The sequence below is a fragment of the Colius striatus genome, chromosome 16, assembly GCF_028858725.1.
Source record: "Colius striatus isolate bColStr4 chromosome 16, bColStr4.1.hap1, whole genome shotgun sequence".
Taxonomy (NCBI): domain Eukaryota; kingdom Metazoa; phylum Chordata; class Aves; order Coliiformes; family Coliidae; genus Colius; species Colius striatus.
Genome location: NC_084774.1, coordinates 15,370,276 through 15,387,685, shown reverse-complemented (window position 1 = coordinate 15,387,685; position 17,410 = coordinate 15,370,276). Strand labels below are relative to the sequence as shown.

The 17,410-nt window shown below is 44.0% G+C and overlaps 1 protein-coding gene across 2 annotated transcripts in view; it reads right to left on the bottom strand.

Moving 5' to 3' along the window:
• The window catches only part of NFATC2 (nuclear factor of activated T cells 2), an 86,709-nt gene that overhangs the window by 58,814 nt on the left and 10,485 nt on the right, over positions 1-17,410 (bottom strand). For both annotated transcript variants that reach the window (XM_062008978.1, XM_062008979.1), the window contains exons 3-4: positions 16,982-17,150; positions 415-617 (exon numbers count right to left, since the gene is read on the bottom strand). In XM_062008978.1, the coding sequence (XP_061864962.1) occupies positions 415-617; positions 16,982-17,150 (372 nt within the window). The remainder of the gene's footprint in view (positions 1-414; positions 618-16,981; positions 17,151-17,410) is intronic.

Here is a 17,410-nt window from a genome sequence, read left to right as displayed (position 1 = left end):
TTGTAAAATGAATCGTACATCTTTCCTCCACTGTCTAGGGTCCTTGCTTTCCCGTTGCATCCCTGCAGCATAAACATTTGGGATTGGAGTCTTGTTTTCCTTAGTGCCCTACAAAACCATTCTGAGTTTGAAGACAACAGATGACTCCAATATAGTCACTATGGCAATTGGGGTAAAGAGCAAAAATGCCTGCATGGTCACCTGATGAACCGTAACTCTGAGCAGCTTCAACCCAGGTGCTTGTAATGCTGCTCATGCTTATGTAAAAAGGGTCTTAAACTCATATATCATCCCAATGCTTTGGAAAGGGGAGTCCCTCCAGAGCAGACATCATTACTCCTTTCCAAAGAGATGGAATTTCACATGGCCAGTTTAATCCTCCTCAACTTTGCTAATAAAAAGAAATATGCTTACGTTGCTTTCATGTTGTTTTTGGGTTCCAGTGGGATCTCTAAAACTTTGGTGTTGCCAATGATTTTTTCATAGCTGGTGGTGGTGACGGTTTTTCCCGTAATGCGATGGACTTGATAGAAAGCGTGAGGTTTAAGTATCCGTTCATCTGCTGTTCCAATGAAGATCTGGAGACCCAAGGGCTTGTTCTCCATGTAACCGTGAAGCTGGCAAGACATTAAAAATCTGTTATCACACACAGTGCTCACAATGCCTTTGTGTCAGAAACCAAACAGATCTACAGACATCTATACAGATGTGGAGATGCACGGAGACTTAAAGATAAGTACAGCACAGACTCTTTCCAACTCTCAGAGAGAGACAAGCTCTTAAGAATATTTGCTGGAGTCCGTGACACACAGGGAATGGAAAACATGTAATTAATGGTTATAATACCAAATAACTCAAGAAGAAAAAAATATCAGGAAAAAAAAATTTCAGACAAGTTATCTATTACCAGAAATGTGTTGGTTCTCTCCAAAACAGATTGGTAAATCCCCTCAAAAGATACACTTTTGAATGCACTTGTTTAATTTGCAGTGACTGATTTGTAAATGAGGTTCAGAAGATTCTTCTCTGTGGAGTGGATAAAGCTGCAAAGCTGCATTGACTCCTCACACTTGCAGCCTTGGGCAGCGATTCCTGCTTCCCATCAGCAGGAAACACGGCAAGGACAGAAGAAAGTCTCCCACTTGTATTGCTGAAGATACACAAAGTACCTTCTGCATCTTCTCCAGACCGTATCAAAACTAATGGGAAGTGCCCACTGACATAGGGGGCTTTGAATCAGACCCTATGTGATGTCCAGCCTGCAGATGATATTTTACTGAATGTTAGGCTGGACAGAAACTGACACGCTCAGCTTCAGCTTTTGATTCCTAATTCAAGGCCAGTTTAGATGTTAAGGGGGTTTTACCCCTGAACAGGAAGTATCCAGCAAATGTGTCCATGATTTAGAGAACTGAAATGTTAAAACTGTGTATAAACATTTCAGAAATTCGTGAACCCTGCCACATCCCTTTCTCTGGCCCTGGCACATGCAATCTTGCTCAGCTCACATCCATTTCAAACCCAGCTGGAAGGACTGTCCTTCCAATCCCTCACTCTGCTCGAGTCACCCCAAGCTTCAGATCTCTCCAGCTTCCCCTGTGTCACTCACATCAGACATAAGCTGCCTGCCTTCATCTTCAAAGCTCTGCTCTTCTGTTTGCCCTCTCACCTCTCATTTTTTACTCAGTTATCAACACCTTTTCTCAAACATCCCCAATCCAGCCTCAAACACCAGCATCTTAAACACTTAGAGCATTGCATTTTCTGCCCATCAGCCTCTTCTCCCAGGGAGGATGTTCCCTCTTCACAGCTACATCTCCACCCTACAAATCTCCCTGTCTGCAGAATTCTTAAGAGGAAATATGTTCTTGTTCCTGAAATCACTTCAGTGAACTAGCATTGACTCACTGCTCCTTGAAGCTCATCTTTCCCTCAACTACTGGTTCACCTTTAGCCATTCCTTTTGCATTATATTAAAATACTATCTGTACAGGTAGGGATGGCATTTTTGGTCTTAGACTATACAGCACAAGGTCTTAGTTGACCTTAGGGACTGAGGCCTCTGGGGTTCAAGAGCATAAACAGACTCTTCTGTACTAAATAACATTTCATAAGCAGCATTTGCTGCAAGAGAAGCAAGAAAGCCAGAAAGGCAGAATTCCTCCACAGGCATAGGCAGGAGACGAAGAAACTTTTCCTTCTTTATTAACATTCAGAATTACAAATCAAACCATTCTAAATTTCTCACATAACCAAAAAATGAAAACCAGACATTTATCTACCACATAGCCAGCGATCTAGCTGAAAGGGAACTTTATGGTCTGAGACATGCCAAATTTGTTTTCAATTATTCTGTCCACATACAAAACCTTGATGAAGCCATACAAAGCAAATAGTACTGGAAGATCAGAGAAAAGGAAGATTAAGCTAATGGTATTCATGGCCAAACCATTTTTTCCCCCCTTTTTTTTTCTTTTCACCAGTCAGCAGGAGGTATCTTTGCATAGAGGGATTAATTCCCTCCCTGGAAGGGGACCACATGCAGCATCAATGCAATCCTGGCAACCTTCCTCCAGTATGGCAAATGTAAAGCGACACTCACTCTTCTGAGCTATCATTACTCATCTAGCACATATTTGCAAGGCATACAAAGACAGGGTCTATGCCCCAGAGACCTTACAACCCAAGGGCCTGAATGTGCAGCCTCCACTTACATGAATAGCTCCATTGAAGTCAACAGGCCTTAAGAATGGATTGTGCAAGAAAGAATTACAGAAACCAGCCCAGCTGCAGCTCAGACACCTACGATAACTCACTCACACAAGCGCTTCGGGAGATTGTGAGGAGGGAAAATAGGGTACGAGGCTTTGTGCAAACATGCCAGTTGGCTCTGAGAGTGAGGTGGAGGAGGAGCAGAGCTGGACTCCAAGCACAAGGGTTGGTACTGGGGAGCAGCATTGCCAAGAATGTGATAAGTACAATGGCAGCCATGGGGAGATTTGGAAACGTATAGAGTGTATAGAAGATTAAAGGCAGCAGAGATCAAAATGATAGATCTACTAGGAACAGGCATGACTGTAGGAATCACCCCCCTGTTTACCCATGAAGACCCATTAAGCCCAGGTCCTACGAGAGTCATACTGAAACTCATCCTAAGCACAGTACTTTTAAAATCCAAGATTTCCTGGCCTCCAATGAAAAGCTATTGTATGACCAAAAGCCATCTTGTCTTTACAAGGGGGGAGAGAGAAGAGGAGTTTTGAAGTACTGAGCATGTTTATTATCATGCCTGACTTGAGAATCCAGCTAAAATGATGAGAGGATCCTTTGGACTGTAATGGTTTTTACTGTGACAGCAAAACAGCTTTCACCCTACCCTTTGTCCAGCCAGAACAAAATCCCAGAGTTGTAGGTGAGAGACTGGAGCAGAAGAAAACAGATAATAAATTACAAAAGCAAATTTGCCCCCAGTGAGCAGAGTCAGTAGCAGCTGTAGCAGAACTGGCTATGTGCACAGTTTTTTAATACTGGCCACCTTTAAAAGTAATTTTAAGTGGTGTTTGCTCATGTATAGAATGAGTTTCCCAAGGCAAAACTATTCAGTCTTGTAATAATATGTATGTCTGTGGATGTGTGTCTGTATAAATGCATGCATACTTAAAGAAAAGAGGACTTGATTGCCTGTTCATATGGCAATGTTTGTATCATCTGCTGGATGAGAGGTTATAAAATGCATTGTAAAAGGCCTTCTGGTCCTTCACAGGACCAGATTTTAAATAGCTGTCTGATCGGTTGAAGAAAGCAGCATAATTATTTGATAATTTATGGCATTATGGCAATGTTTTGGGATGACATCACTGTGAAATCAAAATAGCATTATAAAATGCCACTATGCAAAAGAGTGTCCTTATTTTGAGTTAGTTGATTATGTTTTAAAGGATAATATAGGTGATCATTTACCATAAGCATTTCCATCTACCTTTCACCTGCTAAGGACACATCAGTGTGAGGAATGAAAAAAGAAGGTGGACAGCCCACAGAAATGTTCCAGGAACTTTGAATTCAGTTTGACACCCAGTCCTGAGACCAACTTACTAAACCTCTCTATTGTCTGCAACATGGGAACAGCAATGCTAACCCTGCTTTGCAGGGACACAAATGAGTTCATATTGTGTGCTTCATTTTTATATAGAAACATTCATTGTGAAATGAAGGAACACATTAAAGCTGCATTCCAGATCTATGTCTCTCCTCAACACTGAGCTATAAGAGACTCATTCCCAGTAAATGCTCACCTCTACTATGCTAGGCAGCTGCTTTAGCGTTTAACCATAATACTGATCTGTACTTTGGCAGGGCAAAGGAGTAAAAGTGACCCTTCAAGAACCCCACAAAGAAGCAAAGACTTAAAACTTTTTTTTTCCCTACGTAACAACTTTTAAATTCATTTTTTCCCCCTCCCTTAGCAACACCCAAGCCATGGGGAAGCTGCTTTCTCAGTCCTGCTCTTCCCCGGGGAAGGGAGAGGGGAGGGCGAAGGGCTCTGCACCGGCAGCTTCGGCAGTGCCGGGAACCGACGTGCAGCCCTTGCCAAGGTGTTCCTTTGCTCTGTTCCACTCTTCTTGCCTCAAAGAAAACGGAATCCCTTGGATTTCAGTTTCAAGAGAGTGAGAATCGAGAAAGATTTATGAATGCAGAACTCTGGGAGGAAATATTTTTTGTGTACTATAAGGTGACCTATTCACAATAAAACGTCCCCAAACTGTATACAGATCGAGCTGGAAAGAACCCAACTCCTTTGAGTCACATTTGCCACAAGGGGAAAGAGAAGCCAGACATGATGTGTACCTTTCCATACTCTGTTTTGGGATTTTAAGATCCTATTTCTTTCAGTTGAAGGATTTTTCTTAAACTTTGCTTTTGCATAACTCTTACAGTATTAACATAGCCAGACATGGGCTGGTCTGTGACCTGAGGAAATGCTAAACACTTTGGCAGATAAACAAATAACATCATTCAGAATACAAGGAGACTTTTCTTGTTTGGTTTGCTGCTATGATTGAGTTTCTAAACAAAATGGAAATGTGTGGCTTGATTAAAATCATCGGCTCACCTCTGCATAAAGAAAATTCATTCATTCTGCACTGCATCCATGGATCAATATCAGTCAAATTTGGGAGAGGGGGGTATTTAAGTTCCATTTTCAGGAAAGCACATATAATTCTGTATGCAAAAAATGACATGTGCCTTCAGCTGCTGTGTATCAGCAGTCCAGCTACCCACCTAAACACAACTCCTGTGATGGCACCAGCGACCACAGCCATCAGGACCACACATTAGGCATATGAAACAACACTTTTTCTTTTTTCCCCTGCACTACTGCAAAACTCTTTGTACAAACTGAATCCCCAGCTCCCAGTGCACAAGCACTTAAAAGTAGAGTTTAAAATTCACATCTAAATGAGTCCCTGCCCCAGAGTTCAGATGCACCAACCCCTGCATCTGCATTTGGCACTGCCTCCAGCTGCAGGGATTTAAAAACACAGGTTCACCCTTGCACAAATAGCAAATATCTTTGCACAAGTGAAGCCTGCAACAGTGCTTAGTTATGCTGTCTGGTAAATTGACAGCAGAGTCAGAAAGAAAGACAAATTCCTTAAAGATTCTGAAGGAATATAGATATTATAGAGAGATATATATGTAGATACATATATCTCATATATATTATACGTATAGATTTATATAGATACAACATATACATATACAAGGGAAATCAAATGAAAACTTTAGAATTTAGATCTTTGAATCTTGGTCACATTTACCTGAATTAAATATTACTGTATTTTATACAGAATTATATTGTCAGCAAGAGGAAGGATTCACAGGAGATCAGTAGGATAACATTTTTTTCTTAAATAGGGAAGCCAGGGCAGAGAGGTGCAGTGATTTGCTGGGTCACATGCACTCAGAGTGCAGTGAGAAGCCTCAGGTGGCCACCCCTCTGTGTTCTGCTTTTCTGCAAGGGTGCAAATGGCACAAACCTTGGGGAACTCCACTCGCCAGCTGCAGCACCTTGGTTTCCAACAGTATTGCAAAGGCTCAGAGCCTAAGTTTCAGAGCAAACTTTTCTTGGGGATGTCTAGCTTGGGTGTTGTACATCTGGAAGTCTGCATGCAAACAGTGACAGGCTTTGCAAGACAAAAGCAAGAGCATTGGCAAATCTTAGGAGGCACCTTCAGAGAGCCCCAGTAAGAACACTGCCCTGTGCAATACCAATGTCGGCTGCCTTCGAGAGTAAAAGGGAGTAATTTGTTTCCCATTCACCCTAACAGAGCTTTGCTTGTCAGGAATGTAGGTCTTTCTCCCCTGGGAGGTATAAAGCTGCATCTTTAAAGCTGATTGCACACATCTTCCTGTCTAGACAACGCAAGCTACTGCCAGAAGGAAAGTATAAAATTGGGGAATAAATTCACTACTCTTGGTGACTTTATTTGCTTGAAAGTAATCAGCTCTCTTACTTGTTTCAGCTCACTGTAACATGAGGCCGAGTCCATTAACTGCTGCATATTACTTGCTATCTCCCCATGGAAGTCACTCCAGCTTCTCCCAAACAGCGTGTGCATGTGTGTGGTCAGCCATGAGAATAGCGCCGGGGCGATCCAGAGACACCATCCCCAGGCCGGCAGTGAAAGGTGGGAAAGCAGAGATCGACTACCAACATTTAATTAGGAGCAAATACAAAGCCGCGTGAGAAATCGCTTCCTCTTCCCGCTTCCCTTTTCCTGCTGTACACACGGAGATAAGGGAGCGCTGAGAGTCTGGCCAGGAGCGGCACGTGGTTGCGGCTCCGGCTGCCCGAGGAAGCAGCCCCGGCTCACCCAACACCCACCTTCCTCTACAACCAGCCAAAGCTGCAGGGCTAAACCCCCATCTCAAAGCTTTTGGCACCACAAGCTGTCCCCTGCTCACTCTTCATCAGCCCTGAGGGTGTTTTCCTCGCCAGGAAGCCTTTTTGGACACTCTGTGGCCAATACAAGGAAGATGAGCCTGTGAGAACAGCCCCTGCTTGGCACAGTGTTTCTGTTGCGCCTATTCAGCTCCCTTCTTGTTGGATGCAACTTTGCCCCTCATCATTTTCACCTTTGCCCTTTGATCATTAACTCTCATCATTAATAGCCTTTGATTGCAACAATTTCAAGGATTTTTGAGGGGTCTTTACTCAACAATACTCCTACCAAGATGGAAAATGTCACTGTATTGTCTCTGGGAGAGTGGCATATCAATAGCTGTCAGCACTTAAGACAAAGACCTCATCCAGACACCATATCAAGTAGCGGCTGGCCTGACTGCTTCCCTTAGAGCTGACATTGAGCAACAAAGTTGAATCTTGTCACATGTTTTTGTTCAATTTAATGTACTTGGGACACAGCAGAAGAACACAAACCAGAAGGAAGTTTCTGCTTTGGTTCTTTTTGCTTCATACTGAAGCAGTCTAAAAAGGCCTCTGAAGATAATCCTTTGAACATCTGATTCTGCTAAATGATGAGTTTTTATTATACTCAGATTTAAGTGTTTCTTATTTTGGTGACAATTTTGTCAAAATTCCAAGGACTGAATCTCATTTGCTCTGTTGCTCCTTACAGCAAATGACAACCAGACTCCCAGTGTCTAACTGGTATCTCTGCTTCCACATGGGGTAAAGTACAGGTCTAGGACAAAGACAGCAGCTCTTGGGAGAAAGCAGTTGGAGGGTTTTTTTGTTGTGATACTGATCTTACATTGCAATGTAAGGACAGGGAGGTTTTTTCCCTCCCTGTGCCTCAGTTTCCCTATCCCTATGAAGAGCTAATCCTCTTTCCAAGATGCTTTGACTATCTCAGATGAAAGTTTAAAAGAAAAGGCACTGTGGATCTGATTACTGCACATGTACTGATGGGGATTTGGAGATCAGATTTTCATAGCTGACTGAAAATACAATTTTTTTCCCACTAAGAAAAGCAGCTGTGTCATTAAAGAGCTTCCATGCAGCACATCCATCACAGAAAATTTTAACTTTCCCCAGCATGACAAAACTCTCTCTGCCACAAGTAAATCAGAGGGTGCAAATCTGCTGATTTTGTCAGAATCGCACTGTGGCAGTCCCTGGGCAAGGCCCCTGCCATCAGTTAGCAACTTCAAGGCACTGTGGGAACCAGCCTTAGGACCAGAGGGTGGCAAGCAGAGCTGCTTTCTTATCACCTAACCCTATAGCTTCCTCTGCCACAGCCAGTTCATCCTTCCCTGCAGATAGGCGAGGCAGCGATGCTTCAGCTGCAGCCCCGAGGGCTTCATGCTGTGCTGCAAAGATGAGGCACAAAGTTTGAGAGCAACCATGCTGCCAAGGGGCAGCAGTAGCAGCATGAGCACTTTGGGGTTACTCAGTTCAGCCCAAGATTATTGATTTGACTACAACAAACCCAGTCTCCAACACTGAATCCTCTGCCAGGACTTGGTGCCACGCCTCCCGTGAGCTGGATTTGGGGTCCTGGAACCCAGGCCTTTGCTTGGGCACTAGCTATTGGACTGAATGTCAGACAGATTTTTTAAAGGATCTTGACCAAGAAGCATTTTTGGGAAGAAGAAAAAAACAAAAGATGAAAAAAAAAAGTAAAGCCTGGGAACCTCTCTCCTCCTCAACTTCGTTCTCATGCTGAAACCCAGAGCACACAGCATGCTCAGGGAGAGAATAACTCCACTCCGCTGGAAGCATCAGGGTTTCAACAGTTGTTTCAGAATGAAATAGAGACTCTAGGAAATTTTTACTGAGCAGCAGCAGGCAGGAGGAGCAGGAGGAGTCCAGTCCCTTTCCCCCTGAACAGCCATTAGCTCAGTGAGCACAACACTCCTCCAGATGCGGGAGACCCAGGTGTGAGTCCTCGCCTGGCGTGAGGCTCTTCCAATTCAACAGACATTGGTCTTGAGAGAGGAAGGGAGGAACTAGAGACTTATCTGGACAGTGAAGCCCACAAACAGAGAGCTCAGATGCGAGTTTACAGGACACTCTCCAGCCTGCATGAACTTCTCCTGCGAATACTCAAGTGCACTCTGAGCAGATGAGTTATGCCGGTGCTGGAAGTGTGCACATTCATGGCAAACAGCCATACTTCGGTTTACTGCACACTGTCTCCCATGTATAGTCCTGCAGTGAGAGCAGTAAGTGCAAGAGTAGTTTCAATCTTGCATCTGCCTAATCTGAGCATATTCCTAATGCAGGGAATAACCCAAGCCTTCTGCATAGCACAGGCATCACCTTCAACCCAGCTGGTACCTTCCTTCCCTTCATCTCTGCCAAAATTACTTTCCATAATGAGCAATGTATTCTGAATGAGGCTTTTACCTCTAACTCCAAGCAGGATGGCACAAGTCCCACTGCTGCCTCGAAGTCTGTGATTCACAGATTATCCGTCCTGCATCTCTGCACCCCAGCTACACCACACTGATTCTGCCTGTCTTTCTGTTAGGGACAAGTTGCACTCACTCAACCATAACATTTGGGTGATAGGCATCCGCTTTCACAGAGAGGGATGCAGACCCAGTTTAAAGACTTTAAGCAACAGAGGATGCAACTTACCTACAGTTAAATTCTCCTAGTAGCTAATTATCCTCACTGCTAGCACACAGATCAGCCCTTCCTCTAACCTTGGTTTATTAGATATCATATTTGATATTGCCTGGTTTTCAGTCCAGTCTCAGACATAAGTAAAAGCAAATTTCAGGCTCATCTGTGTTTTCCTACACTACTTTCAATTTATCTAGCAATTGAGCTTCCTCAGCTAGAGAGATCTCAAGGTACAGCCATGCTATCAGTACACCAGTAGTACAGGGTGAGGGGTACTGACCTGTCCTGACATTTGATGGGATATTAGTTTTGAAGATCATTTCCTAAAACCTGCATTTTCAGCATTGCACATTAACATGTGTAACAACAGCAAATACATCCATGACCCATCAGCTCAAAGCTCTAGAGGCACCGACAATCATCACAGTTGTGCAAACGAGCCCCACAGTCCCTCAGGTAAATCAGGCATGAAACATTCAGCCCATTTGTCATTTACAGCTCTCAAGTTGGGGACAGAAATCCCTCCAAGAGACCAAAGCTGCTGACAGCATGTGTGAGGCTCCTGCTTGCTAGAAAAGGGAAGTAAAGGCCACAGGAATGGTACAAAGATGTTGCAAAGCACGAGCTTTGGTTGTGGGAGTCCAGCACAGCCTGCCCTGGCAGTGCACACACACAGAGCTCCGTCCCAGACCTTGGGCTTCCCCTTCACTGCACGGGAGGAGTGGGAAGTAGGCAGAAGGGGACAAACCCAGCTCCTCCAACATGCCCTCAACAGTAAATCTTCCTGGGAGGGCTGGTTTGGGTTGCAGCAGGAGCGCATCTCCAGCCCAGCCCTACTTGTGAGGGTGTGAATCACAGTATCAAGCTGTGATTTGGTTTTGAGTTTCCATCAAAGGTTTTGGTTTCACTAATACACAAAGGAATTAGTTGAATGTTGGAAGTCACATACAGCTAAAAATTCAAGGCCCCATGGGAAGCCTAGGCCTGGAAACAATGTCTCCTTTGACTTAGAAACCACAAGAAAACACATAGGGCAAAACTGAAGTATAAAAGAAAGTGGAACATACGTTTGTTATTGTAAGGCAGCTCCTGTGTGCTCCATTAACAACTGTACCATTCCAGCTTCTTTTTCATTCAAAAAGAAAATAAGGTGGTGAAAGTCACCAGTTTTAAAAGTTAAAACCCAGGAGAAAGCTGAACAGGAGCCCCTGTCTCTACAGCTTTCCTGCTTTAGAGAGGAGTGAGCAGGAGAGCAGCACAAACGGGTGGGGGATGGATTGCGGGTACCCTGTGCCCTCCGCTGCCCTCCACCTGAGCACTGGGGCTTGGTAGATCTGGTCTATGTTTGGGTGTGGTACCAAATTAAACAGTTGGGTAAGGCATTTAACCTTTACCATTACAGTCAAGTCTGTATGGGATATGTAATTGTAGCAGTAGGATGATAACTCATCCTACCTCCTCCCCTTTGCTGCTGAAATTAAGCCCATGGGGAGGGACATCCTTTTCCATATTCACTGCAGACACGAGAAGCCTGACTGGTGCCCAGTTTGCCCATTATTGCCATGCTGAAGGTGACTGCTCCTGATCCTCTGTTAGAGAAACCATCAGCAGCTTTTGAAGTCATATTGGCCAAGAAGAGACTAAGGATCTCACTGATGTCCAAGACATCTGCATTGGCAGGGCTTTTGTTAAATAAATACAACTCCCATGAGATTTTAAGATAGTGGCAGCAGGCAGGGACTGAAGTCTCAGTTCACTTGTGATGTAGCTCCCTCCTGCTGGGAGGAGGAGATGGATAAGGAATCCCTGGTGCTCTGACCTGAAGGAAACATTCCCTCCTCTATCCCAGCCCTGTTACTCAGTTTAACCTACTGCATTTGATGAAACAAAGACCCCAGAACTCAGCAGCAGCCTCAGTCACAGGGATGTTGCCTTCCTGTCTGCAGATGACCAGGGGCAGGGAAAGCTGTGAGCCATCAGTGCAAGATGTTAGGAAGGCTGTGTGAGGCTCAAGTCAGGGATCATCCCAAGTCAGGGACCACTGATGCAAGGTGCTGCCTTGAAAAAATGAGGCCCAGGAGACCAACATCCTCAGCTGCTTTCAATTATCTGGTGCAAGCAGTGGAAAAAAGGAGGTTTGTTGATGAAGAACTGAGTTAATAATGTAGTAGAAGCGAGAGAAATAAAGTGAGAGATGCAAATGATTTACTGATTATATGCTGGTTTTCATTCAGAAGTATGTGAGAAGGTTTTGTACAGATAAGTTAGAGAAGCAATACATCAGGGGAAGGATTTGCTAAGAAGGCACTAAAAAACCCAAAAATGCTGGAGGTTAGGCACACTCTTTGAGAACAAGACTACAATACTGTGCTGAAGGGCTATGTAAAACATCACCTTCCTCAAGGATTCTCTACAGCAACGTAAGTCCAAACCACACAAATTTTTAACAAAATAGTAAACCTCAGTCTCTGTACAAGTCTGTGGCAGATGCACGTCTGAAGTCAATGCCATATCACTACTCTCAATTATATGAGGCAAATGCAGCAGTAAATCACACATTTATCTCACACCGATGATCTCCAAGAATCCCAGAATGTGGGAAGATTATGATGTGCAATAAGTTTGTTTCATTTATACCCATGGGCTGCAACATGTGTAAAAGCAACTTCCAGTGAAACGTGTACAGATCAGCTGTCCAAAGGACAGTTGGACAACCATTTGCATAAACTGACTGCTCCTCTTCTGTGAAAGCTTTTCCTTTCCCTTCCCCTTCTCTTGAGAGTGCTTAGAACTCCCTGAAAAGTCACAAAATCATGCAAAACACCATTTCCACCTCAAAAAAAAAAAAATCTGGCCTCATGCAAAGCAGTAGGAAAAAATCAGAACCATTATGGTTAATGTGTATCTTCAGAATAATACTTTCATGACTTTTCAGGGACCACAGGCTCCACTTGACCATGGGGCGACGCTCATCCAGAACCAACCTTTGCTACTGGAAAGGTCTTTCCTTCTCATTACTGCCTTAAACAGTTCAAAGACAGGAGAATCTATGCTGAAGAACTGAAAATGTGTCTCTCCATGAAGCAGAGAGGTTCTTATCACTATGTTTTCCTGTGAGCACTAGATGAAAGACACCTATGCCAGCATCCAGTGTTATTCAAGTGCTACCTTTCCTGTTTCCCCTGGATAACAGGACAGTGAGCAATGCCAACAACCAAAAAATTTACTTTCCTTTAAGTGGTGGGAGCTTCTGGAAGGATTACTGAAAACAATGCTGGGAGAGATCTCAAGGAATTATCTAGTTCACCTCTCCTGTCCCAAGCAGAATTCCAATATATGCATGTCCTTCCTAGCAGATGTTTGCATAAAAGCATGGCAAGATGGAGATTTCTGTACCCCTCTGTGCAGGACATGTTGCTGCAAGGTGAGCTGAGACAGAGCTTGGCTTGTGTTTTCATTGCTGCTTCTACCCTGATCACAGCCATAAGCTCTTTACACAGGAGCAGTCACTGCCTTTCCTAATGGACAGTCTCCTCAGAACCCTGACTGGAGCAGTTGGGTATAAATAAGCAGCTGTCCCTCAATTTTGGTGGAAAAGTGTTGGAAACCAATCATGCCTACTTCTCCTCTGTGGTCTCAGCAACCAGGTGGACCTGAAGGTGCACACAAACTTCAGCTTTGTTCTTGCTATGCAGGATTTCCTTGCAGTTCTCAATAACTTAACATCTAGAGGATGTCCACACTGGATTCAGCTTACATCCCTAAAATCAAAACCTGAGTTTCTCTACAGTTAACAGCAAGCTGTAGTTTCCTCCCAGGAGTGACTCAGAACCCCTAAACTAGGAGCCTACGCTTCTCCATGTGACTACAGATGGTTTCTGAAGTGAGATAAGGAGAACACTACACAGCCTGCATGGCTTCTCTCTCCTTCCCCCTAGCAAACAAAGCTAATGCCCTCTTCCATGTGGCCCATCTAAACAGAGGCTTTGATTAACCAGACTCTTCTCTTGCCATACTTGGAGTGCACAACCAGTACAGAATCTTCAGCACAAACTCTCGGAGCTAGACATGTGAAGAAGAGGAAGCAGCATCAGAAAGATAAACCACAAGATAAGGCTTGGAGGATATGAGATCTGCTGGGCTGTAGCTTCAGAGCACCAAAAAGAAGAAACTTACATGCAAAATGCAGTTTTCAAAAAAATAAATCTTGCAGGCCAACACTGTGCTGCAAAAACTAGCCAACACCTCTTCCTCCAGAGGCTCAGCTGGATAAATGGTCATGTGCAGGGTTAATTTAGTGGGATTTCTTTTTCAATCAGATTTTTTTGAAAAAAAGAGTTTGTATTTTAGAAAAGGCAATCAAAGCAGTAGGTCAGAAGTGGTAGTAAAATGGATGGGACATGAATGGGACATGCAGCCTTAGGATAAATATCACCACTCTGGGCAAGCTGGGCTTCTCAATATTTAAATCCAAATGTCTAAGAGACACACTGCATTGCTAAGGAGAGGTCCTAGGGCTCCAGAAAAATCCCAAGGGTGGTGTGCCTGTCACTTGGGTCTCCAGCAGCAGGAGAAATCCAGCCCTGTCACCCGGGGTCAGCACTGTCATTCCTGCTCTAGGGCCAAACACAGACAGAACCTCTTGAAAACATTTAATTTTATTTCCTTGCAACAGTCTCCTTGAACTCCTGCACACTTCCCTCAGCACAGCATCTGCCTTTTAAAAAATCTCTCCTGCTTCATTTTCTCTGTTTCTGTGTTTGCTTCTGATGAGAACACAAAAGTCAAAATTCACTGAAGAGAAAGAAGGAAGAAAAAAGGAAACCTAAAAACCAAATAATTTATGACATGAAAGCTTTGAATTTTACTAGCCTTCCCAAGTTACAGCTGTCATAAACCATACAGGTGCAACTATCTCATTGCTCAGCACCCATATAACCCTGTTCTGCTAAAGTGAACACAAATCCAACAAATACTTCCAGGTTTATCATAAACCTTCATAAAGAAGCTGTCCATATTTTTCCCATATGCAGGCACAGCTGTGCAGAGGCACATCTGCTTGGGACACTAGTGTGGATCCTTGAATTTATAGTTCAAGATCCTTAAGCTTGACGGTAAGTTATGATAAAGCTAGGAATATCAGTTCCTGTCTCCAACAGAAAATATAAATCCCTGTTTGATTGATATTGATTACAGGAAGAAACAAAGCACTTATATTTCCCCATGTCACGAGAAACTCATTTATTGCAATAAACATCCGGTTGATAGGAATATCTTGGCAAGGTAAATGATACTCTGTTTGTAAGAAAACTGAGAAAAGAGCAAGTGCTGATTGACCATACAGTCTATACATCCATGTAGCTTCAAACATACCACAGAGGGCTGGGAGACTGTCAGATTCATAAACTAAAAAGATTGCATATATTAAGGTATGTCAAATGTGATTGCTATTCATTATTATCCTGCACCCCTTACTCAAATATCCAGTCCATACACGCAAATCCAGCTCAACCAAAGTAAACAATTTCATTGGTTTAACAATTTATGGCTTGATTTTAAAAGGGAGTGAGCCTGCAGGGGAATATCTAACATATGTTTGAAGCTAATCACAAGTCAACCGAGTGAAATTAGTGGTATTGGTCACATGCTTAAAACTAAGCACAAATTTCAACGTTTCCCTGGTCCAGGAAGACTTGCCATAGCGAATCTTGAGTGTGACAGGACCGTCTGGAGGATGCAACCCAGCTTGGCTTAGTGAAAGCTGTAGCTGTGGCTGATCTGTACAGCTGCCATACATCATTACCAGCAATATTGCCCTGACACCTCACAAGCCCAACCAAAAGCCAGCCTTTCCTTCCTGAATGGCACTGGCTGAAACGAAGAGGAAATGAGTGAAAAGACTGATGCGGCCCCAAATAGCTACAGTGCAGATACTCAGCCATTATTTTACATTACCCTTGAAAAGGTGAAGGAAAAGCCCTTCACAACAGAGGAAGGGTTAGCTCATCCACCCCTCAGGTCAGCAAAGGGACAAATTTTGTTATCTCCACCACTGCGAGCTTGGATTTTGTTCACTGCTTTCAGCAGAGTGACTCCCCTTCTCACAGCACAACTAGGACCAGAATTGGACTCTTTAGGACAATATAAATGGTATCTCAAAAGAGATATAAAAATTTTGTTCTGTAGCAAAATCAGCCCAAATCACTAGGGAGCTTCTGCCTAAGCTCATTCACTCTTTCTCTATAGCATCACAAAGCCCATAAACATGTCCTCTGTATTTGCAGATTGATAGAGGCTACATTTTTTCCCACTGCTATGTAATTATCTTGCTGTCTCCTTATCACATGGCTACTACAGCTAGTACCAAGGTTTCTCCTCAGCAGTGTTCATTCAGGGCAAAAACAAGGCAGTGTTAACACAGATGGCAAGCAGAACTGCATGCAAGGTGGGAGACAGCGTCAGCAGGTTACATATAAACCAGGCACTAGATTGAAATAGATATACCAAGGGCTTGAATTACACACAGGTGAAACTCTCTGACCTAAATTTAAACTCACTTAAAATTAGAAGTTCTACCATGTCACCAGAGGTCTGGGGGGGGTGGGGGGGAAAGAGTAAAATTGCTGCAGAAAAAGCAAATGTATAAATTTCTAGCAAAAGGTAGCTGTGAACCAGTGTAAGATCTACATCATCCTAACCCATGGAGGTTAATAAAGGTTGCTTTGTCCTTCTTTAAACTTCAGGACATGTATGAGTCTTGTACAGTCTGAATGTATGGACCAGGGAGTACTCAAAGTTAGATGCAGTCAGAAACATGGGGAGTAACACGTCTGCGTGACTTGTTCTGTGGGAACCTGGGGGAGCACAGCTCCAAAACCCTCGTTCACCACACGCAGGAGGACGTGGTACTGCAGATCTAAGGCCATCAGCTACTTATCTTCGATCTGAGTTCAGCAGGTCTCTGAGCTACACGAGCTTGTAAGCCAGGCTTGATGTCTGTACATTTTGAACCTCACAAAAAGCTCTAGTTTACACAGAAGAATCTGTTGTCAAGATGAAATGGGCTCTGCTGGAATTCAGGACAGCTGAGCATCTTATGACACAGTTGGGTCACAGGAGGTTTCACATATAGCCCAGAGGAAGGGGTAAATATTTTGCCCAAGTTTCTGAGCTTCCACAAGCTAATCCAAACCAACTTTCCAAACGTTTAGGACTTCACCACAGTTCAGCTTCAGTCACTTCACACACATAGATACGATACACAGGAACACCCAAGGTTCACATTGTCCTCGTCTTTCAGGGTCAGTCCCCAGCAAGACTTCCCAAACCAAACGCACTCCCCTCACACCTTCTCCTTTCAGGAGGTGTTCTCCAGCCCCTTACCTGGACTACGGGGTGGCCTCCGGTTGGTGCCTTGACGGCTCCTCGGCTTCCCTCCGTCTCGTAGTGTGCCCGGTGGTGGGGCTTCGGCTGCACCTCGATGCGCAGCTCGTAGGAGCCGGACTGGCTGGACAGAGGCCACTCGAGCGGCGGGAGCGACTGCACAGGCAAACTGGGCAGAGACAGACCATACCAGCTGAAACTCTTTTACACTTCATTTCTCAAGGCCCTGACCCCTTCTCCCTCCAAGTGCCCCACAGGGGCTGCTCCTGCTGAAATATTGAGGAGCCTTCTTCTAATGTCAATATGCTGTCCTGCTCACGTTTGATTACAAATGCTGCTGAAATTAAGGATGAACATGAAATTTTCTGTGGGCCCATCTCCTTGCAGAAGAGAACAGAACATTTCTCTTTCTTCAATCTAAATATCTGT